The sequence below is a fragment of the Odontesthes bonariensis genome, chromosome 15 (assembly GCF_027942865.1).
Source record: "Odontesthes bonariensis isolate fOdoBon6 chromosome 15, fOdoBon6.hap1, whole genome shotgun sequence".
Taxonomy (NCBI): Eukaryota; Metazoa; Chordata; class Actinopteri; order Atheriniformes; family Atherinopsidae; genus Odontesthes; species Odontesthes bonariensis.
The window spans coordinates 2005154-2028698 of NC_134520.1; the positions used below are offsets into that span (position 1 = coordinate 2005154).

Below are 23545 nucleotides of genomic sequence, written 5' to 3' on the forward strand. Positions count from 1 at the left end.
CATCTCTTTGCCTGTCTTTCTTCCTTCTCTTTTCTCTCTCTCCTACCGATGTGAGGGTTGTTAATGTGAAACACGGCGTCAGGCAGAAACATCTTATACGAACTCGGATGCTCTTCTAGTACAGTGGTCCACATGTCCAGCCTGCATCACCTCGCCCTCTGAAACTTTTCCCACTACAGTTCAAGTTTCTTGGCCCTTCACTCTACTCTAGGCGCAGGCTGAAAATTATTTACTACCAGACACAACTTTTTATCTTTAGCCCCCAAGTGAACTGGCCTCAGTCTCGTTTGTTGCTCGCTATCAACGCTGATGTGGTCTCTCTGTGATGTAATATTTTACCCCGCATACCTCTGTCAAATTTTTATCTCTCTGTACTCTGTCTTTTCTAGGAGAAGGAGAAGAAGTACATGCTTCCTCTGGACAACTTAAAGCTCAGAGATGTGGAAAAGGGCTTCATGTCCAGCAAATTTGTCTTTGCTATCTTCAACACAGAGTTGAGGTTTGTGTGACTGTGTTTTGTGTTTTTTTTATTTTTTATTTCCTTTTAATGCCTGTATCTGTTTGGTGAGTGAGTCAGAAAAGGGAGTTTATGCTCTTGTCACCTGCTTGCTGAAGGTTTGGTGATATTTTACGAGGGTGGGTATTTCAGTTGAGGAAAAGGGAGGAGATGTTAGAATGGTGTTTCGCCCTTCTTCTGACCTCTTTCATTCAACTTTGCCATCTGAACTGAAAGGATATCCAGTGGGTACTGGAAAATATGCCAGGCTCTTTAGGGCTGGGCAGCGTTTGCGTGTGCTGGGTTAACGTGTGCGAAACGGAGACAAAACAAGGGCGCAAGAGAAAAGAGTCCAAGAGTGTTTAGAAGCTGGAGCTGACCCAAAGCATGCATGATTGTACCAAGCATGTGGGCTTTGTTTATAATTCTATGCTATGTTGCATTTGGACACACAAAACCAGATTTGTAAGTGCATGCATGCGTTTGTACATGCGCGTATATGCCTTCACAAAAGACTGTGCGCAGCGACCACAGCATACCGACGGCAGGCTCATTAAGCAGCTAATCAAAACCAGAGAGCTTGGATCAGAGATGAGGCTGCTCTTGTTTGGAAAGAATTGCTCGACTCACCACAAAAAGGAGGGAGAGAGAAGAATTGGAAGAGTTGAGAGGAGAAAAAAGCGGGAGAGAGAGTATCAGAGCCATCAGCCAGGAATGTGTCAAAGTCAGTCCTGTGGCGCCCCTCTACCCCCGCTCCCCTTTCCTGCACCCTCATGCTCTCTGTTTCTCTTTCTGCGTTTGTGTGAAGGGGGGGGGCACTGGCACACTGGCTTTGTCCCTGTCTGACAGTAATCAAAAACCTCAGGAAACTTCAAATCTGGAGCGGTCGGGGCTCTGTAGAAATTCCTCTAGATGGGTGAAAAAGCTCAGAAAAGTAAATACAGTAAAGATGACCAGATCAAAAAGTTGGTCTCAGTAATAAATCATCCTAAAGAACTATTTCATTATGTGTTCAGCGGCATGTAGGCATGTTAGTGCCTTGATTGTAGCGTACTAGCACTCTAGTATTGTCATGGTTGGCCTGGCTCCATGTCTGTTAGTCACCACGCCCTGACTTATTAGTCTCACCCATCCTAGACCAGTCATGAGCACACACACTGGAGGCATATTTCTTGATCCTCCTATATAACTCTCCTTGCCTACAGTATATCTGGTTTCCCTCGCTATCGCCGTTGTTTCTCACACAAAGCCTTCACATATTTGAGGTTAATTGCTGTGTGTTCAGAATGTGAGAAGGGAACAACAAAACAACTGAGTGATTAAAGAAAAATGTTTAACAGATGGGCCACAGCCTGCTCCAGAGCCTTTGCTCATGTCTTACTTTGCCGTGTTGGCTCCACAGCCAGAGCATAGGGATGGCTGTATGGACTGAACGGGGCTGTGAGAACAAACACAAAGGAAAAGCAGGGCGGGAAAAAAACCAACACATTTTGCACGGAAGGAAGTCCGTCATGTCAAGCACTGTGTTAGGGGAGAAATCATTTAAATGGCTTATTATGCGCAGGTATGCGCCTGTATGTTTAATGACTGTAAGGGCTGTGGTTTGTCCGTGTGGACCGTTCTCTGTTCATTCTCTCTTTCCAACTGTTAAGAAGCGTCCTCGGCATCGTCAGGAGTAACATCAAGACTATTACTAATATAAGCCAGCAGTGGGTCCCAAGTTTTGTGAAATCATGTCAAAGATCCCTTCTGTGAGAACCTTAACTTCTCTAGCTTTAGACATTGTAAAATTTCCCGTATCCAATTGTTGTGAGTCGATGGAGAAACCTGTTTCCATTTTAGGAGAATGCTACGCCCGGCAAGCAGGGTGGTAAAGGCCATGACACGCTGTGCAGAAACGGGGAGAGTTTTGGACAGAGGGAGACCAAAGAGGGCAGTCAGGGGGTTTGATTCTAAATTTGTGTTGAGAGCCTGTTTGAGAGTTTGGAATATATTGGACCAAAAGTTGGTTTGCCTCGGGCACGTCCAGAACATGTGTACATGGTCGGCTGGGGATTGTTTACAGCCCTTACAGGCATCACTGTGACCTGGATATATTTTTGCTAATTTAGCGTTCGTGAAATGGGCTCTGTGAAGCACCTTCCACTGTAATAGACCGTGCCTGGCTGGCACAAATCGACGAAGAATGAATCAATTTTAAAATGTCACTCCACTGAACATCAGTAATGTCTACCCCCAAATCCTCTTCCCACACATTTTTAAGCGATACAGTGGAGGCTGGGATCACAAGTGCAATCTTTTTATAAATGACAGATATCAGTCGCTTTTGTCGCATATCGTGAGACAGTAATTGGTCTATTTCGGCTTCAGGAGGGCGGTTTGGGAAATATGGGAACTGCTTTTGAATAAAGTGTCTCATTTGAAGATACCGAAAAAAGTGGCTATTAGGTAGGTTGTATTTATCTGACAAAGAGACAAAGGACGTGAAAACACCGTTTTCATAAAGGTCGTTAAGTGTTCTGAGGCCCTTATCTGACCATACACGAAATGTAGGGTCAGAGCGGGATGGGAGAAATGTGTGATTGTTCAAAACTGGGGCAAAAGTTGAGGCCCTATGTAAGCCGTGCTGCTTCCTGAACTGGATCCAGATTTTGATTGTATTGGTGACGACCGGATTAGGTGAAACACCACGGGCACTTATGGGGAGCTGTGAACAGATCGCAGAATGTAGGGAGCAAGAAGAGGATGATATCTCAATGTGAGCCCAGGGTGGACAGGTGTCTGCACCTTCGCCATGAAGCCAGTATATAAGTTTATTAATGTTACAGGCCCAAATGTAGTGGCGAAAATTTGGCATTGCTAGTCCTCCTTCGGGTTTAGAAAGTTGAACAATGTTTTTTTTAATACGGGCTGGTTTATTTTGCCAAATAAAGTGTTAAGTTGCTGGTCGAGATTAACAAAAAAGGATTTATTAAGACAAATTGGAATGTGTTGAAAAAGATACAGAAATTTGGGAAGAATGACCATCTTAATGAGATTAACTCGGCCTGCAAGGGACAGGGGGAGGGCAGCCCATTTGGACAAGTCTGACTTGCATTTATCTAATAGCGGCTGAAAGTTCTTCTGAAAGAGTTCCCTGAAGGAGTTGGTAATAAACACCCCCAGATATTTAAATCCCTCTTCAGCTATTTTGAAAGAAAAAACAGATTGTGGGATAGATCTCGCCAAATTGTTAACAAAAAATAGCTCACTTTTCTGAATGTTCAATTTATACCCTGATAAGTGTCTGAATTGATCCAGAGTTGACAAAATTGAGGGGAGGGAGGATGTAGGGTTTGAAACAAATAAGAGAAGGTCATCAGCATATAAGGAGAGTTTGTGAACTAGACCAAAACGAGAAATGCCTTCAAACTCGTTCTGGTGTCTAAGCCAAATGGCTAGTGGCTCGATGGCTATATTGAACTGCAAAGGTGAAAGTGGACAGCCCTGCCGGGTCCCACGTTTGAGAGGGAAGTAAGTTGAGTGGACGCCATTAATATTTACAGAAGCAGAGGAGGTGGCATACAGAAGTTTAACCCAAGAAATAAAGTTAGAATCAAAGCCAAATTTCTCTAAAATGAGAAATAGAAATCCCCACTCCACCAGATCGAAAGCTTTCTCTGCATCAAGCGCCACTACAATTTCAGGAGTGTTTGATGCGGATGAGAATATGATGTTCAACAGCCTTCTGGTGTTAAAGAATGGATGTCTCCCCAATGTGAAGCCTGTTTGGTCTGATGAGATTATTGATGACATCACACCTTGGAGGCGGAGGGCGAGAACCTTTGCCAGAATCTTATAATCTAGGTTTAAAAGTGAAATAGGTCTATAGTTTCCACAGGAGTTAGGATCCCTATCTTTCTTCAGAAGCAGTGAAATAGACGCCTCATACAAGGTCATTGGCAACCTGCCTTTAATAAAGGAGTCATTGAACATTCTCACAAGGATGGGGGCTAGTAACATCGAGTATGCCTTAAAGAACTCTGCTGTAAAACCGTCAGGACCAGGAGATTTCCCATTTTGCATGTAATTGATTGCTGCATGCACTTCCAACAAAGAAATGTGTGGTATAGAAATCTGAAAAAGATTTATTGATAATTGCTGGGTCAGGTAGCTTGATTTGGGAGATCAGTCTAGAAGCACTAGCTGCACGGGCCTGTTGTGCCAAGAGTCTCCCTGCCTTATCTCCCTGTTCAAAAAAGGTTTGATTTGACTGTCGCAGCTGTCTCTCCACCACACGTGTCAGTAACAGGTCATGTTCCGAATGTAGCAGTAACCGTTTCTTATAGAGGGTTGGGGATGGAGAGGTGGAGTAGGTCCCCTCGACCTTTAGAAGTTCCTCTGCAATTTCCGCCAGCCTGACCCGTTCAGTCCTTCTCATTTGGGAAATATAAGATATCACCTGTCCACGGATAGTGGCTTTAAGCGCTTCCCACAGAATGCTACTGCTGACATCAGGGGTGTCATTGAACTCTATGTAAGAACGAATTTGAATTGCAACGAAATCTTTAAACTTGTTATCTGACAGCAAGTGCGAACTGAACCTCCATCGTGAACGTGGAGTTGTATCCCGTGGAAAACTAATGTCAACTGTGGTAGGAGCATGGTCAGAGGTAGTTATTGGGTGATACTCACATGCATTCACGCAGTCAAGGAGATTGTTATCAAGCAGAAAGAAATCAATTCGGGAGAATGTGTGGTGTACATGGGAAAAAAAAGAAAAAGCTCTACCATGGGGGTTTTTAAACCTCCAGGGATCAAAGATTCCCAATTGTGATGCATACGTTTTTACTATGTTCGCTGATTTGGTTTGTGTAGGGGAAGATCTGTCAAGAGTCACATCCTGCACCAGATTGAAGTCAATAATATGATACACTATGATAATGCGGTGACTGTCAGCATTTGGAATTTTTGCAAAGAGCCTCATAAAAAATTGGTCATCGTCCCAGGTCGGCGCATAAACTGAAACTAAGACCACTGGTATATTCTGAAGCGTGCCCGAGACCATGACATAGCGGCCGTCAGTATCTACAATTACATTTGTTGGCTCAAACAGGACCTTTTTATGAATAATAATGGCTGCCTCTGTTCATTTTCTGTTTGATTACAGCGTTTTTCATGTCATCCTGGGGAGTCTCTGATCATTCTTTTTTCTAAGTATAATTTTGGGCTTTACACTGATGCTAATGGCCTCTGTTGGCCCTGACGTTGGACTAGGCTGTGACATTTGTACTACCTTTGTGATGTTTTGAATGTTAGGTTTTGGTCTAATAGCTAATATTGCACATAAACACTCCAGTCAGTTCACAGTGACCTCTGAAGAGTGCCAACGCTCTTCTCTCTACAACACCTCATCTTTCTAAATGTCTGTCAGCTGATTTACAAAAAAAAATGTTATTACTATTTTGTTATCTATCTATAACATGTAGCCTATCTTGGATTGTAATTGATACTGCAGCAATATCATGTCCCTTTATAGATTAAGGAAGTATTGAATTGAATTAAAGAAGGAACATTTGCAACACACAGTCTCGCAGTACGACTTGAATTAAGGAGTAAAGCTTCTCAGATTCCATTTACTGTGTAAAACGGGAATGAACATTAATCAAAAATTTGTAATTGTATGCAAATGAAAATGAAAAAAAAACCTACATTCTTGTGTACAAAGAAAATAGTGCTTTAGTTGTGTTTACATGCTACAGATGAAGGTGATTAGCACTTCACCCTAACTGATATTAGATGATTTGTGTGTTCACCTAATTCACTGTAACTCTGACACAAAGTTCACAGAAAAGAGTGTGTCTTATTTTGGATTGTAGTTGACAGATATAAAGTATTGATGATTTAACAGCGGTAGGAATCTAATAGACAGTTTACAAATAGATGTATTTTTTTTTCCAACTTAGGTAAGACTAATATGGAAATATGGAGTATATTTCTCTGTATCGTGGACATACTCTTTTAAATGTTTGGAATGTCTATTTCTGAAAACATCTTACGGGACTGTAATGAATTGCAGGAACGTGTATAAGGACTACAAATGCCTGGAGCTGGCCTGTAACACTCAGGAGGAGTTGGACAGCTGGAAGGGATCTTTGCTGCGGGCCGGAGTATACCCAGAGAGAGTCGCCGTTAGTACTTTAACCCCTAATTCAACCTAATTAAATCTAAGCCTGACCTTAGCTGCACGGTTTGGGGGGGGGGCGGGGGCGTGCACCTGCCTGCACCTGCCTGCAACGTACCTTTTGTGTCACATGAACTCGTTGCCTTTGCTAACCTCAAACTCTGGCCGCAACCTCGTACCCCTCTCTCTCCATGTTCCCCCTTCTTTCCCCTGCCAAAGCGAAAAAGCAAGTCCCCCACCCCTTCCATCCCTCTCTGTCGTTGGCTCTTTAGCCCGCATTCTTGGCCCATGATGTCACTGCAATGTGTGTGTGTGTTATAGTCTGTTTCTAATCAGAAGTTCCCCGTCCCTCACCCACTCCCCCTTTTCTTTCTTCTGCCCACTTCTCCTTGCCTCCCTCTTCTGTGTTCCCTCCATTCTGCTTCTCTTGTCCTTCTCCCATCAAATGTATTTCTTCCCATCATCAGCAGTATAGATGACACGATGAGGCAACACACACAAGCTTCACAGGCTTTCTGGCTGCGTTATTTCCCACCAACATCACTTAGTGAAGATGTACACCCCTTCTGTGTTGCATGTGTTGTATGTACTTTATGTCCCAGCTCTCCTGTATGTCACATAGGTTGATGGGCAGGGAAATGGACCTGAAAACTTCACAGATCCCCAGCTGGAGCGTCAAGTGGAGATCATTCGTAATCTGGTTGACTCCTACATGAGCATCATCTACAAGACCATCAGGGATTTAATGCCAAAGACCATCATGCACCTCATGATCAACAATGTAAGCTATGTACACCACACTGTTGAGTAACACTCCTTTTTTTTTTTTTTTTGTTTATTCAATTTTTGTCTTTTGCCAACTAAAAAGCCCCCCCCCGAGGGTTCAGCATTAGCTGCTCTTGTTCCCTCTCTGTTTCTGAAGCTCTTTGGAGTAACTTTGTTTGACAGCCATCTCTCTCGTAGTCTGTATTCCTTTGTCAAACACGCGTGCATTCAGAATTTGAAAACAATTAGATCCAAGGAAATTTAAACAAAACCCCCAGAAAGACGCAACTTTTTAACAATTTAGTCAGCATACTGAACGTGTGTTAAAATTCACTTTTGTCTCCAGTTAAACTTGTCACAGCAGTATGAAACCCCTCTGTAGGTGAAGGAGTTCATTAGCTCGGAGCTCTTGGCAGAGCTCTACGCTCTGGGGGAATGCTCAGCGCTGATGGATGAGTCACCGGAGCAGCAGCAGCACCGGGAGGAAGTGCTCCGCAAACACGCTGCCCTGAAGGAGGCGCTCGCTGTCATTGGAGACATCTCCTCCTCCACCTGCACCACTCCTCTTCCTCCACCTGTGGACTCCTCCTGGATACAGCCTTCAAGGTGCAGCACACAGCTTCGCAAACAAGCAGGCGTGCAGTGATTGAATGTGCGATGGCGAGGGCCGTCACTTAACCGTCTCCTCTCTTCCCAGCTCAAGTTTCCCTAAAAACTCAGTGGCTGGTGGCAAACCAGTGATTCGTGGCCATGCTCCACCTGTTCCTCGGGTGCCTCACACTGGACCCAGAGCTTCCCCTGACAGCTTTCAGCAGCTAACTAGTCAACACAACCGCGCAGAGACCAATGTGCCAAGGTGACCCAGAAACCCCAGAAATTAGGCCCTGAAACGTGGCCTCTGCTCGTCATTGTGACCTCCTGGTTCTGGCATTCAGCTATACAGTCTCACCAATGCACGATCGCCCGTTCCTCTGCAGAGGCACGAAGTAGAGGGAGCTGATATTTGAGCTGGGTGGGGGTCTGCTGGAAAAATGTGTTTCTCATATTCCCCTTCCCACCAGCCTCAGTAGACAGGAGTTCTCTCTGTGCAGCTTTCTACTGGAGCCAGAAACAACAGTCTGAGACTTTTGTCAAGTTTTCATCTTTACATTAACCCCCCCTCATTCTTTTTTTTCTCCAAGCATGCATTTGTTTTATTGCCTTTCTCAGTTTCCCTCACGCAGTAACGGTTATTTTTCCTTTTTCCCCATGTGCCTTTTTCTTCACTTCTCCTTTCACTGGTTCCTCCCCTGCTTTTGGCCTGTCTCTCATTTTTCTCACTGCCTCATTTCCTCTGTGCTCTCCAATGGTTTCTTAGGTTCTTTCCCGCATTCACTTTTTCTTTTTGTTTTTTTCTATCCAACCTTGTGCTTCTCTACCTTTCCTATCACTATAGCTATAGATGATGCTACCCCTAGAAGTCCGGCTGTATGGCAATTTGTCTTGTGTAACAACATATGTGTCATTATGGGCAAATGGAACAATAGATCTGTTCATGGAAATTGTACAAGGAACAAATGTAAACTCTTGCACTGCTACATGTGGATCAGATCTTTGTTAAATCCCAATAATCTTGTTCTCGTGGGGTTTTTTTTGGTCACATTTGAAGGTTTTTCTGTCTCTCTTTAGGGGTCCTGGGGTAATCAGTTAGTTTGTCAGTGGGCAGTATTTTTAAAACCCTGGCTTCATTTGAATGCTTTAATACTTTATTTAGAAAAAAACCCATCTGGAAACGTAACTTTCAAGCTTCACTTATTGATTAGGATGAGGGATCTGAGCATCTCATGTTGGGTTTCCCTTTAAAAGTAGAAGGCAGCACCTTCTGATTGAAGGTACCAATTAAATGTTTTTCTTCCTTTGTATGTGGAATAAAAGATCTGGCAGAGATGGATTTATTCCAGGCTTTCTAGTGATAAGCTTTCTATCAGATTGAAGCATTCTGTAATGATCTGTGATGTGATCTTCTCTCCAGGCGTCAACCCCCTGCAATCCCAAGTGTGAAATGAGTCTTTTCATCTGAGTGCTCCTCTATCCATCTGCCCCTGTGGTCCCCTCAGCTCCAGCTGACCACTACCCAGAGACACCCATCACCTGCATGATGTGTAATCCAGCTGAGGCACTTTCTTGGGCTTCTCTCTCGTCTCCTCTGGGAGCTGCTGTCTGCTAAATTCACTCTGTGCAGAGCCTGTTTTGTACATAATATGACTGGCCGTAAATGCTGGAATTTGAGCAACTGTCTGCCGATTCCTTTCAGGAGGAATTATTTTGTATAAATAAAAATCCTACTTTTGAATGGTTCTTTTGAACACACATGCACTGTTTTTACTGTTTGTGAATAAACTAGTGTTCTATTTTTCAAGGCGTCCTGATTTCTCAATATTCCGGGACACCAGAGGAAACACTTTTTCGCCTGAAGCATCAATCCCAGTCACTATTGGAGTTTGAACATTATTTCAGAATGACATCTGATGCTCTCCATTTTACTGTGTGAAAAATACATACTTACAAATATTAATGGGAGTGATGAGACCGAGGGGAAAATGACATGGTAGCAGACATAGATATGTATAGAATGGCTTTACATATCTATGGTAGCAGAAATGATTGAACCCCTGACAGTTCGTGACGTGGAATTATCGCGACACGCTCTCGCCTGTGGTTCTGCGCGGCACTGAGGAGGCTCCGCGGCCGCAGACGGCTCGACTGAACCTTTGTGTTAAAGCCGGGCTTTTTTTTTTTCTCTCTCTCTCTCTCCCCCCCTCCTCAGCTCGGTTCAAACCATGGCGCCAGTGCTGCAGTCAATACTAGCGGCAAATCCCGCAGCTACAACCAAGAGGAGAATAGAGTTGAAGGTATGACACCTAGCGACCACTGCGCATTGGTGCCAGCTTGGCTGCATTCGTTGCTCCCCGGTATCTTTACACAAGTTGGCGGTAATGTGGCTGCTTACGGTGTGTCAAGTGGTAGAAGAAGCGAATGTTGTTTAGCGAGGTGCGGCGACTTAATGGTACACTGAAAACCAGACTGAAGACCGTGACCTCGTGTTGTTGATATTTAAATTATTTAGACAAAAGTTAAAAAGGTAAACGGGAACTGTGGTTACGCTCTTCGTTGAGTGCGAACCAAAGGGAAGAGTTCAATTTAGAGTCCAGTAGCACAGAAAACAACTACGGCAAGCAGCCGCCATACTTCTCTATGTGGTTAAAATGATTTAATCAACGTAACAGCTGTTTTTTAGCTGTCTGACACATTGTGACGTCACCGACTGGAGTTTGGGTGCTGGTGGTTACAGATTCCACCGTGTCTAGATGCGCAGTACTACATCAGCACAGAGAAGCACGCGGGTCATAAATAAAAAATAAAAAACTGCCATTGTCATCATAAACCGTTAAAACGAATTACAAGTCAACAGTGAACTAATTTTCTCTGTACCATATGTTAACAGGTGGAATGATATATCTGGCCTGCATGTAAACAAATGATTTTTTTTTTTTTACTCACAGAACACAGAAATACTGTGTCTTACTTTTTAAATACCCCTTAGAAGTAACAGCCCTTTTTTTTTAATATTCATGCACACACACAAACACCGGCGACCCATAAAACGCAGAACATCTCCCACAGACGATGAAAACATGATTGATATCAAAGTGGTGCATAGCAACAGAATAGGTCAGCCCTGCAGATTAGTTCATACCCTCTGTACAGAGTCAGAGGTCAGTGCTTACAGAATAGCAGCTTCAACATTAAAACCACCCTGATGCTTTTTCTGCATGAAAAGAACAGTTTAAAAAAAAAAATAATAATTTTATGGCCATCCAAAATGTAAAGGTTTGTCATATAAGATGTATAGTGTGAACAAAACTGCACTCTCTTGGCAAAATTAGTCACAAAAATCTCAGTTTCAAATGTCAGTTTGGTCAGGAGCTGCCTGATTTAGCTTAGTTTGCTCAGTTCATTAGTGAAGGAACCGGCTAAGATCCTCATGAATCTCAGCCTCATCCCAGGGTCCATGGATGTTATCTTTGTGCCTCTGCAGCCAGACGAGCAGCAAGGGACAGAGTAATGTAACGCTCACCAAGGCCAGCGATAAGAGCACGGCTCCGCCCAGCGTCTGGGAGCCCAGGCCTCCTACACCTGCGATACATACTCCCACACACATCCCAGTAAACTGGTGAGGGGCATTTTCCCTCATCCTCTGCAGCAGACAGGGCCACAGAGCAAACACCAGCAGGGCACAGCTGAGCATGGCGAAGGTGTGGAGCGCACCAGGCAACCTTGAGGCCAAGCACACGGAGGCAAACAGGGCTGCGTTTAAAGAGAGGCTGCCTGGAGGGGAGGGCTGGGAGTAGGGAAACGACAGCAGGTGGGCCAGCAGCATCACAGCAGACATGGCGTACACTGTGTCTGTACTCACAGATTCTGTTAATGTCTTAAGAACTGGTGAGAAGCCAAAGGTGAAGGAAAGAAAAATAGCAGCGCTCTGTAAATCAGCAAGGCGCGTGCGGGGCTCACTACATGATTCAGTTTGAGATGTTAAAGCTTGGTGCAGTCCATAACCCAGCAGGACACAGAGAAGGCTGGTCCACAACAACGTCTCAGGAGTCAGCAGACCCTGTAAGAGAAGACGGCAGAGATAAGGGTTCATCACACATTTCATTCATTAAAGACACACTCTGCTGCATGAAGACCGTAGATGTTCTATACTTGTACCTCCTCCATGTAGAGCCAGAAAGTGATAAAAATGGCCACACAAGACAGCTGCTGCCCCACAAAGCCTGCTTCTTTCACTACAGCCCAGTAGCGGTACTGCCGGATGCCCTCATTCCTTCGCAACTCCTCCAGGAACCGATGGTCCACGTAGTTATCAGGGAATGGCTGACGTTCCCACAGCACCTTCCGCCAGGGCACTGCCTGACCTGGGGCCCCGTCTGGCCCCATAATCCTGATCTCACACACACACACAAGGAGTCAGGTCTGTGGGCACTGTTTAAATCCACTGTTCAAAGTAGCTGATAGCACTTCATCAAGGAGATACCTTTATGGACAAGCATAGCCAGAACAGCATGTGGGAAACCCCAGAAGCAGGTTTCCTGAGTGTGAACCAGTTAGCAATCACTTCATAAATTATTTGTAGGAATGATTAGCAAATAAATCACAATATCCACTAAAAAAACAAACTACCCAAATGTCTTTAATATATGTTCCACTTTGTGAAATGTAGGTCCAGCTATAAATCTCAGTTTTGACCTTATGTGCTGAGTAATACAGGTTGTTAATTAGACGGTGTGCGAACTCGGAAAAGAAGGAATGAAAACACACTACAGTAGCCTCGGCCATTCAGTGGAACGGAAGTCTGCTGAGATCAACACGAAAACAGGATCTATTTTATCAGAGGTTTGTCCAATGAACACGGATAAACTCTCCCGAAAGCATTAAACATAAAAAGGTCCTTCTTAATTCTTCCACTGGCAGCTCAAATGGCCAAATAAAAACGAGGTTGAAACACATTTGCAGCGTGTAGCGAGCTGTCAGGTGAATGAACTTGGGTGTATTTTGACGGTAGATCAGCTTTGACTGGCTCCGCTGGTTTGATGCAACTTTAAAAGTAAAATTGTGAATAATAGTGTGCTGTCAACTGCTTTAAACATCTGTGAAGTATTTCAAATGTATTAGTTGCTTACCGTGGCTGGGATTTTATTCGGCGTTGTTGCTACAATCTCGTGACGTTTGTCCCGGAAGTGAAGCGCCCTGTTGTTGCTCACAGCGCCCTCTTGTGTTGCACACTTTAGAAAGCACAATGCCGACTGTCCGTCAACCACACTGTCAGTTTTGTTTCTTTTTTTTTTTCTCACAAGATGGCTGTGTTGAGCATACGTGGGCCTTACTCTATTGAAATTACAAGACCCAGTCAACAGATCGGCAGGCCTTCTGAAAGGTAACCTGCAAATTTCACATGTACAAGTCTTATAGTTGTGATGGTTTGCACTATGTTCAAGCATTACTCTGTGCAGTGATATTCATCAACTAATCTACAGTCTATCAAAAACAGTTTTTCAGTGTGTAGACCAAAGCCTCCCGTCTCCCTGGGAGCTACGCAGATAGGCAGTAAGCAGGTCAGCTTTAAGAGTGTGCCAAAGGAGCTACAAACATCAACCACCACCACGGTACTTTCTGCCAACACAAAGGAGCCTCGCCATTCCACCTTTTGAGGAAAACATATTTAGAGTGATAACATTACAACATAGTCCTACACTTCTCAAAAGGTTTCAGTCTTCATCACATGCAGCGGTCGTCTTTTTGTTTGTTACATATCCCTAATGTTCCGACTTTACAGATGGGTTCGTGCCAAAACAATGTTTCCACTAGGACCGGATCATCCACATGGTATCAGATAGGCCAGTGGGTAACATAAAAACAAAATAGAATACTTTAAAGGTCAATTAAACATGGAACTATTATTTTCCTTCCTTTCACTCCTCGTAGGTGGCACCTATTGCAGTTAGGAGGGGCGTCCGGTCCTGCAATGAAATCCTGTCTGATCATCAAACCGCTGCACGGCCACGCACTGAAGAAGAATCCAGATAGCACAGCTGCTATGAAAGAGTAAGAACAACTTCCTCAAAGAAGCCTTTCAGCTGCTTGATACACTGTTTCTATATACTGATTTTTGATCAGAAAACAAACAAAAGAACACATAGGTCAGAAAAAGATAGGACTGTTTAATTTGTACACATTTACAACTACAGGACATTAGTTGAATAAATATCAAGTCATGTTCCTTCTTCCCCCAGTGCACCATCATAGTAGAATTTCTGTTATATATATATATATATATGAAAAAAAGAACGTAACCGTGGTCTCAGAAACTTTAATATTATCAGTAACGTAGATATACTTTTACACGTGTCATATTTTTGCAATCAGAATGTTTTATTAGAAAACCATATAAAACTTTCAGAATCTCAACATATCGTATTCAGACAACAGCAGCTGCACAGAGGAACAAGGAGTAAGCTCTGAGATGAACAGCTGCTTCTTACACCCACGCATCCAAGAGGTTACTGCTGGCATTTACAAAAGAAAAGAAAAGATAAATGTACACACATCTACATATGGGGAAAATGAAGAATTAGGCCACAACATTTTGGTTCTAACGTAAGGCTCTGTAAATCACGAAGGCATGATCTCACTGTATGATCTTCATCTTACAGCACAGGTTGAATTCACAGGATGGCAGCATGGAGCCAACCAGCCATGAACGTGAGCAGCTGGGTTTCAACAGTGGAGCGGAGTAAAACCAAAAAAAATAAAATAAATAAAACTAAACAGAACCACTAGCCACAGCAGCATCTGAATAGAAAACAAGCAACACATGAATTAAAACATTGCGATAGGTGCTCCTTCACAAAACGTATCACAATGGCTGTCACCCTGTTTCTGGTGGGCCCCATCGTGTGATCCAATTCTAAAAAGATTCAGTCTTGATTTCAGTGTAAAAATGTAAGAATGTTAATACCCAAAAGTCTGTTGTTCGGCGGCATCTGAGGCAGTGCAATAAATCAAGACGTTAGTTTGTGAGCTTGGCTAAAAGAGAAGTTCAACGGCGAGATGCTTTCAAAAAGAATGCTGACGTAGCAGAGGCATTGGATGGCTGGAGCACATTTATCTGAGCAGTGCAGTGGCAAAGTGGCAATGACCTTCCAGGTGTCTGTCAGACAGAAATAGACTAGTGTCACCAGAGAGACGGGCAGGATCAACATCTTCGCATAGGAGGTGGGCTGTAAGCAGACACCTACCAGCAGCCATGAGGCTTCACAGTGGAGGGCAACGGAGCTGGCTGCAGCTCAGACGACAAATCCACAAACTGTGGGCGTGGGGAGAGTGTGGCAGTAGTCAAGGTTTCTTTTTCTTCCTTCCTTGGGTGTCAGAACAGCATTAGCGGCACAGCCTTACTCACAGGCCTGACATTTTTTTTGACACATTCGCATGAGAGGAAAAGTAACAACATACGTGTTTGTTGCAAACAACAAAGGCCTCACAAAGATCGACAGTTAACTTAGGACAGTGACTAATATCTCAGGAAGACATGCTGCCAGTCTGGTAGCACCTCCCACTATTGTTTGGCAGACAGAAATTCATCATCTTTCATTAATCTTAGCTTAAAACTCAAAAGCATGTCAAAAGAAAGAAGGACATTTTGGCAAACTAAGCATTAGCCTGAACTTACCAGGGCAAGTTGGAAAGGGGATTGCTTCGTAAACATGCTTCTTACGTCACTTCCTCTTTAAAGAACTACAGCAGTTAGGGAGGACCGTAAAACTATACACCTTTAAAGAGACTTCTTTATGGCAAACAGACAGAGGGTGGATGTACAGCAGAGGGGATGAAAGTTATTCAGCTTTCATTTCAAATTTCATTTTCACACTGTCCCAAACACCAATGGATTTAAAACCAGAGCAGCCATTGTGGTGAATTTGCCCTGGTAGTGTCTGATTATATGTGCATGCACATCTATGTGTGGGATACCTTAAAACTAACAGGAAGGAAGGAAGAAAAAAACAAAACAAAACAAGGTATTTGTATTTAAGCGCATTAGTTTCCTGGTCTTTCCCTTGACTTCAGCTGGTGTTAAGTTCGAATTTTCCTTTTATCTTCAAACAGCGAGCGGACTAGGTAGACCTGAATCGCTGACACAACCATCATCACAACGAGATTGACCACCGACCAAAAGTTCACCCTTTCAAAGTTACTCTCCTGGAGGTTTCGGTCACGGGCCTCAAACGCTCGCAGCAGCGTCTGGATCTGTACACTTTTGCCCAGCCGAGACTTCACATTGTTGATGGTGTCCTAGAGGAAAGGCAAGGAGCTCAGATTAGCTGAGAACAGAGCTAATATGTGACCTGTATGCAGATCCCAATCTACCACAGGAGCACAGCAAAACAAAAATAACAGTCTGAGCTTTTTGTAAACAAAGCAGCTTAATCAGGTGTGTTCCTTCCTGAATGATAAAAAAAAAAAACAACCTTCCTCTACATCTGGAAAACCCATTTGCTGTCTCTTTACCCTGCCGTGCCTGCCTGACTTCTGACACAAAATGAGGCTGCTCATGGAGAAGGGGTGGTGCAAGCTGAAACAATTGGCTGTCGTCAGCCTATAGGTGAGAGTTCATTGTCTATTCTTGTGACACACTGGAGCTGTGCCAGTATGTGGTGAACTGCATACTGTTTTCTGGGTAACCTGCTGGGTCACCGGTGTCATCCTGTGAGTATTAGGGGCACTTTGACAAATCTCTCGCTGGCAGACAGCAAAGGGACAAAGTCTAAAACATCACGTGAGAATATATTTAAAAAAAAACACCCTTCTGTGAATCGGTTTGAAGTTTTCAGCCGCACTATTAAGATTAAAAAGTTCTCACAAATACAAATCTCTCAAACATTAGCTACTCGTGCAGTTTTGGAAACTAACTGCACCCTTACCATGATGTCTTCCAGCTTCATGTCCAGAATATCTGTCCCGTGGACGTACTCCTTCCAGTCATCAGGGTCTTCATCCGTTTCCATGTTGTCAAGGATCAGTTCAAAGAAGATGATCTTCTCGGAGACGGCGCTGAATGTGTTGTCAAAGCAGAACATGTAGTCTCCGTCCTCCTCGGTCTCTATGCTGCAGGACAAAACGAGCAATGAGAGCTTGAACACTCAAACCGAGCCTTTAATGGCCATTTGATAATAGTCGCTTACGTGTGGACACTATCCGACTTGCGGTAGTCGTTGAACAGCAAGTGGCCTGAAGGAGAGGAGATGAGGAAATCTACATCGAGCCCAGCACCATCTAATACCTGTGGAATGTAGAAGTGAATGAGAGCTGGTAGCAGTGGGTGACATGCTGCAATGACTGTCAACGTTTGTCAGCATGTGTAAAACTCTTTTTTCCCCCTTTAATTCAAATGATAAAGGTTTAAAATAAAGCAAAGACGAGTTTGCGTTAGAGAACTTAAGAATGCATTTTACACTTTCAATGACCAACCAAAAAAAAAAAAAAAGCTTTTCGCTGGAAGGTTTTCACATTGTTCCTGCTTTCGGCAGCTTCTTGGAGCCTCTAAGCGATGAGTGGACACTATATGCCTGCACACCTGATTCTTCACGGTAGACACCTCAAGATTTGGAAAATGCTTGGAATGCTCTGCATAGCCACTGACATATGGCATCGCTTAGCTTCTATACAAACCAAAGAAAGAACCATTTTGAGCATTAACTCGTAAACTGACCAGCAAAGCAGGTTTCCAAAACAGTCATTTGAAAAAAACTAGGTGTGATCCGCATAACCTACCGGTTCTACAGCTTTAAATAAACTAACTGAATATAGAGATCTTCCAATCTGGGAAGTACGTGGTTTGAACGAATAATCACAATAAGTGGATTATCTAACAGGTCGGACAAGTCTAATATCAATCAATCAATTTTGGCGCTCCCTTACAGGTTACAGATGAGTAAACCGATTACATTGGTTAAATGTCTTGGTTTGTCCTAACACAATAGTATACAAGTTGTGTCAGTCCTTATAACCTGATATTCAATCTCCAGCGAGGCATGTTTCTTCATGGTCTGAAAGAAGCACTCCTTTCGTCCGGCAGGCAGGGTGAATGTGAAGTCGCTGTCCGTAGCCTGGGAGAAGGCAGCCACAAACCAATCCAAGACGAGCGAAACAAACACGAACAGAACGCACAGAAACACCCGGACTGGGCCCATGCTGGGATTTGCGCGCAAGGTAATCCAAAGGAATCCCAGTAGTATTTCAGTAGCTAGAAAAAGCCGACGGGAAGGCTTAGAGAAACTTGCGACATTCCCCCAAAGTTGACTGCTGTTAAAATGTTCTTACTCAGTAGTAGTAGAGTCTGTCGACAGTTCAGGACCCCGCCTGTTTGAAATAAAACAAATGTAATCTGTTTCTCAAATCAGCGTCAAATTAGGCAATGTTTTCATCTAAACTATTTTTTAGGTGTTCCATATCCACAAAGTGAATTAAACACAATAAAACAAAATAGTTTTAAATGGCAAATTTTGAAAGCCCCTCTCGAGTTGCACCTTGGGATATGAAGTTAATTTGTACCATGTGGCTCATACGTAAGGTATTAGCGCTTAGCATAGTTGTTTAAACTTCAGACTTGGTACTAAATAAATATATATCCAAATATATATCCCTTTATTAATAAAAGTGCAGTTAAAAATACTGAACAGGACAGGGCCATTCTTTGTTGTACCAACACCAGATTTATGATGGGGAGACTGTTGTGTAAATGTGATTTTAGTTGGCAATTTTTTTTTTAAATCCTGCTATTTCTAACGTTCTGTAAAACATCAAGAGAATATAACTAGAATTTTATATTGACAATTATTTTAGTTACTCGGAAATTTATATGAAACTCGATTAAAAAAAAGAAAATAGGTATTCATCATAGACTGATTCAGGATGTGAACTATTTTCTGACTAAATACATGACTTTATTGTGCATTTAACATTGACAAGGAAGTAGTGTTTTGTTCGTATCTTGTTTTAAATCTCTTAAAAGTGTTATGCAGTTTTTGTGTGATGTTAATAAGTACAGCGTGTTCACAATTTTCTCAGGCACTCACCACACATCTTATTAGATCGCATTACCAAAGATACAGTGGTACCACAGCTTCATCTGCAATGAACAATCAGATGATTGTGCAATAATTTCAGATATTGTTAGTTTCACTGATTTGCTTATCAAACAATGTGTGACGCGTCCTGCCCCACAGTTACCAACTCATCCTCAGTCCGGGGGGGGGGGGGCGGCGGCGTCGTAAATTCTCCTCTGATTGGCTGACCAATACTTTAGCCTGATTTCATTGGTCATCCGTTGAGCGTAGGTTGAACTTAGCAGGAGCCGAGCTTCTCGTTAACAGCAGAGCCCACTGAGGCTGAAAAAGAGGCGGACACTCTGTCCTTATAATGACAAAAAGCTCACCCCAAATACAAGTTTTTTACCCGCAGAAGACAGTCATTCGTTTCCTATTAATTAAGTAGGCACTCAGCCCACGTAAAGGTAGCTTTCGGTGTATCGTGCAGCGGCGACAGATCAGGAAAAACCAAAGAGCGAGGATGTTGGTCCCCGCGGGAAGATAATGAAGAGGCTGCGTGTTTTGTTGGTGTGCCTCATTGTAGCTCTCCTGTGCTGGTAAGCTTGGCCTGACAGCTCCATTAACGTTTTTAACGACATGTCTGATAAATAACAGCTATAACATTAGGTCAACCATGTTCCATGATTAACATAATCCGACATGTCGTTTTTTTGGTACTTTTTTTTTGCGGCATATCCGCCAATAATCAGATGTTTAGTGACAGGAATTACCCATGCTACATAGCTAACAGTATCTGCTTGTTATATCGTATTTTTTTTACATGTTCATGCAAGTCAGAACAAGAGCTTTAAGGTATTTTATCGGTGCTTGTCAGATCTGACGGATATAGTTTGCTGTTTAAATGGTTTTATTGGTTAAGTAGGTGATGAAGCCAGCTGTTGAGTAGCAGCTCAGCTAGCTATTTTAAGTTGGTCAGTGATGGCATATGTTACTTAACTGGGGGATAGTAACGATAATGTTGCTTAATAATGATGATATTATTGATAATAATAATGTCTCTTTTTCCTCGCATCAGTAACTTAAGGCTTCAAGTGAATATTTAACCTATTATGGGTTCCTTTTTCATTTCCAAATCCACAACACCATCCAATAAAATTCAAAGGGATGTCTAGTCTGAGCAACTGACCAAAACCCAGGATGGCATTTACCATATAATCATACAAAATATATGAAAAAAAGCATTCCTCTGTGAAATTTGAACACCCAAGGAGCACAAACGAAAGCAACCCTCCATTATACATACTATTGTTACAGAGATCGGTTATTGAGTTGTGTAATTAGGTTTCCCCTCTTAAAACCATGATTCTTTTCCCAAACACGTGCAAGCAAAGGTCTTGTAGATCAACACAAACAAATTAATTTGCTTAATCTCAGTAGCACGCAGCAGGTAACAATATGCAGGGTTTGTGAAATTGGATTAACAGTCCAGCTAACGTGCCAACTTTGTTCAGATTGGTAATTTAAGAACAGCAAACTATGCAGGCAGAGACCTGCAGTCTGTCTCTGTCCACCATCCTGGACAATTTTGTTGTGAACAACACTCATGGTCACTGTCTTTGACAAAACACCGGGTTGGTCTCTACTCGCAATTATTTGCTTTATAAGGACAACACAAGACTTATTTATCGTAGTAAATGACACTTAAAGCTGTTGAGAAAACCTCGACAGTTGAGCTTCACTGGTTTATTGAATGTTTGTCCAATACACTGTCAGGAAATGCCACCCAGTACCTTTGCTTTTGGTACGGAGCCTGCTGTAGTTTTTGTAGCCCATAGGGCATATTGATCATATCCTCATACTTGAAGCCAGTGATCATTCTGGTTTAAAGCACACTTTAGTTTTTTTCTCACTTTACTCACAGCACTGGAAGCTGATTTTAATTGTGTGATGTCAGACTAAAATCAAAAACACAATTTCGCTCGTTGGCTAAATCAGACTACTGCACTTCTTATTTTGTAACCCCTGTATCTTTTTTCTTTTCTTTAACATGATTGCATTCCTATGAATAGTTTCAAAAGAGATGAGTAAGACAGCAGATAAGCATATATTTTTGTCCTTATTGCTGGGGAGGAATAAAAGGAGCTAACAGAACAATACCTTCTGAAAGCTACTCAAACAGTGATACTGAGCGACTGCAAGGGGCTGGGCATATCAGTGGTATTAGTAGGCATTTAGATTTGATGAAGGCCCATGGAAATACTAAATGATAGATTAAACCCACGAATGATACTGCCCTCAGTTTCTAGTACCAACCAAATTTAATCAAAGCCTTGCAGGTCAGGTGTTTGCTTGTGTAAAACACTGGTGCACTTTTTCACTTTCCTGCAAAGTAATATCTATGCCTCTACATGCAGAGGATTCATTACTAATGCAAATGCCTCTCACTCCCCCGTGCCAGCTCTCACACGTCCCAGTCGGAACAGAGAAACGGGGAATGCAGTCCTTGCAGTAATCTGAGGGTTTCCAAGGGAGCAGCGTTTTTAGGCATTGAAAAGAGGCTGTGTGTTAGAAAGGCAAGGCTGGTGGTAAATAGCTACTTTTGGTTTAGGCGGGGGTGGGTGGGGGGGGGGGGTGTCATCATGACTCACCTTGTTTTTTTGCAGCAGCCTTGTGCTGGTTGACACAACCTGGGCTAATGTTGGTATTTTTCTTGTTCTGGCGTTTTATTTCCTATGTGAATTTTTGTCTTTCGTACCTCAAAGCTGCTGTGTCTGCTTGGCAGTAGATCTCTGTGCTCCCGCACTCAAGAGAGGCAGAACGTGTTCTGCGTGTGTCATGCTTCCTCTTCACTCATGTTGTCAGCAAAAGGGATCTCACTGCAACTACGGTTTGCCAGCTTAGGCTGTTGACATCTAGCCTGGGCAAAAGCCGACTGTTGACTCCGTCAAACAGTCTGGGAAAACCCAAGAGGAATCCGTTTCCATGGAGGGTGGGACCTTACTCAGCAACTTAAATTCATTGGAGTTCCCTTAACCAATCAGTAATGTTTAGAAAGGACGTAGGTTATGCGCCGAGGTTCATGCTTACTCTCGCGAGGCTCTAGCTCGCGAATCACGCTTCCCACATCCGCTTTCATTATACCGGTACCATTTGATAAATCAAACTTTTCCCAAAGCCAGTTGGAAGGAGAGCTACGACATCCTTGCCACTAACAAAATTGACGAGGCATTCCTCTTGCTCTTGTTTAAATTGTGTAATGCTCTCCAGAGTTGAGACAACTTCATGGATAGCTTCTAGCGTTCTTCCGTCACCATGTTTATTTCCGCTGCGGTTGAACTACAATTATATGGACTACAATGGACTCCGCGCGTGAGTTCTGCGTCACCACTCGCAACTGTTTGCTGATTGGCAAAACACTGAGCGAACCGAGGTAAGGGGATTTGGCCAGACTATGTGCGGAGCCAAAATCTTTGGGCGGAAGTACGTAGGATGGCGTCGCCAGGCTAGTTGACATCAGCATTGCTGGAGAAACAGTGCATGTGTTCTCGACACCATTTACGTGCGGGTGCACTGTTCCAGACAGGTTGATTGTCAGTAATGATAGTTTCCTTGCACAAACACGTAGTTTTCCCCCTATTTAGGTGTTAATTTTACTGCTGGGATGTTGGCTGAGTGCTTACTTTTGGCACTTGCGGAAGGCCATAAATTTTTTTTATATATTTGTCAAATAATTGGTAACTTTATGCTAATTGTATATTGTACAAACTCACCTCTGAGGCACAAGTAAAGGACATTCATTCTTCATCGTCTCGTCCGTCCCTGCTTCATAGGCTTATTAGTTTCACAGCCATTGGAAGATTATAGTTATCATGTAATATGATTAGCACTCAAGAGACAACTCAGCAGCCAGTTGACCAGTCAGAGATTTTCTGTTGTATCCCGGTTGACTGCAGACCCTTAAATACAGAGCATTTGCAGATGTAATGAAACGGTTCAGCCAGAGCTGTTGGATTTTTATTTCTACTGGCTAACCCGAGTTTTCTATAATTTGTTGATTAGGGTTATTTGTAATTTTCCAGGCACCGGTGAGATCTCGCTTCTTAAAAAGTGTTTGCTTCCGCTTTGATGCCAGTTCAGTAGGAAAGCACAATATTGTTCTGCTCGTACAACCCGTTTCCTCCTAGAAATCATCTATAGTAAGAGGGAAACTATATGGGCTCATTTCACAGCCCTCAGGCACCTATAGACAGGCTGTTATCTTATAGCAGTGCTTATATGTTCCACCGCAGGACTCTCGCAGCTCCTGGACTGGGTACAGAGTAAGGCTACGGCTACACGAAAACGAAACAAGGGTTTTTTTGAAAACGGGTACGAAAACGATTTCGACCACACAGGGGAGCTTCTCTGTCCAGATGGAAACGCGACGCTTGCTGAAAACGATGCAGTACACACGAAACACCTCTATGTGCGCTGTAA

General features: G+C 43.1%; 4 protein-coding genes across 9 annotated transcripts in view; 2 read left to right on the plus strand and 2 right to left on the minus strand.

The window, feature by feature from the left end:
• Positions 1-9822, plus strand: part of dnm3a (dynamin 3a) — a 28808-nt gene extending 18986 nt beyond the window's left edge. For both annotated transcript variants that reach the window (XM_075484607.1, XM_075484608.1), the window contains 6 exons: positions 390-499; positions 6555-6666; positions 7282-7440; positions 7807-8030; positions 8122-8280; positions 9436-9822. In XM_075484607.1, coding sequence (XP_075340722.1) covers positions 390-499; positions 6555-6666; positions 7282-7440; positions 7807-8030; positions 8122-8280; positions 9436-9469 — 798 coding nt within the window. In that variant the 3' untranslated portion in view covers positions 9470-9822. The remainder of the gene's footprint in view (positions 1-389; positions 500-6554; positions 6667-7281; positions 7441-7806; positions 8031-8121; positions 8281-9435) is intronic.
• A 524-nt stretch (positions 9823-10346) lies between these two features.
• Positions 10347-13239, minus strand: pigc (phosphatidylinositol glycan anchor biosynthesis, class C). The gene is made up of 3 exons (XM_075484609.1): positions 13148-13239; positions 12177-12408; positions 10347-12078 (listed from the first exon to the last, which is right to left on the minus strand). The coding sequence occupies exons 2-3, from the start codon at positions 12402-12404 to the stop codon at positions 11422-11424; spliced, it is 885 nt and encodes a 294-aa protein (XP_075340724.1). The 5' UTR covers positions 12405-12408; positions 13148-13239; the 3' UTR covers positions 10347-11421.
• Positions 13240-14165: 926 nt separating this feature from the next.
• tmed5 (transmembrane p24 trafficking protein 5) lies at positions 14166-18351 on the minus strand. Of its 2 annotated transcripts, XR_012772904.1 has the most exons (5): positions 18029-18351; positions 17204-17301; positions 16943-17126; positions 15263-16313; positions 14166-15174 (listed from the first exon to the last, which is right to left on the minus strand). XR_012772904.1 is itself a non-coding variant. In XM_075484610.1 (4 exons), exons 1-4 carry the CDS (start codon positions 18209-18211, stop codon positions 16095-16097), a joined length of 684 nt encoding a protein of 227 aa, XP_075340725.1. In that variant the 5' UTR covers positions 18212-18351; the 3' UTR covers positions 14166-16094. The 2 variants fall into 2 exon arrangements, 1 of the variants encoding a protein (XP_075340725.1); XM_075484610.1 differs by having other exon boundaries at positions 14166-16313.
• A 1045-nt stretch (positions 18352-19396) lies between these two features.
• Positions 19397-23545, plus strand: part of suco (SUN domain containing ossification factor) — a 39810-nt gene continuing 35661 nt past the window's right edge. For all 4 annotated transcript variants that reach the window (XM_075484612.1, XM_075484613.1, XM_075484614.1 and 1 more), the window contains exon 1: positions 19397-19665. In XM_075484612.1, coding sequence (XP_075340727.1) covers positions 19613-19665 — 53 coding nt within the window. In that variant the 5' untranslated portion in view covers positions 19397-19612. The remainder of the gene's footprint in view (positions 19666-23545) is intronic.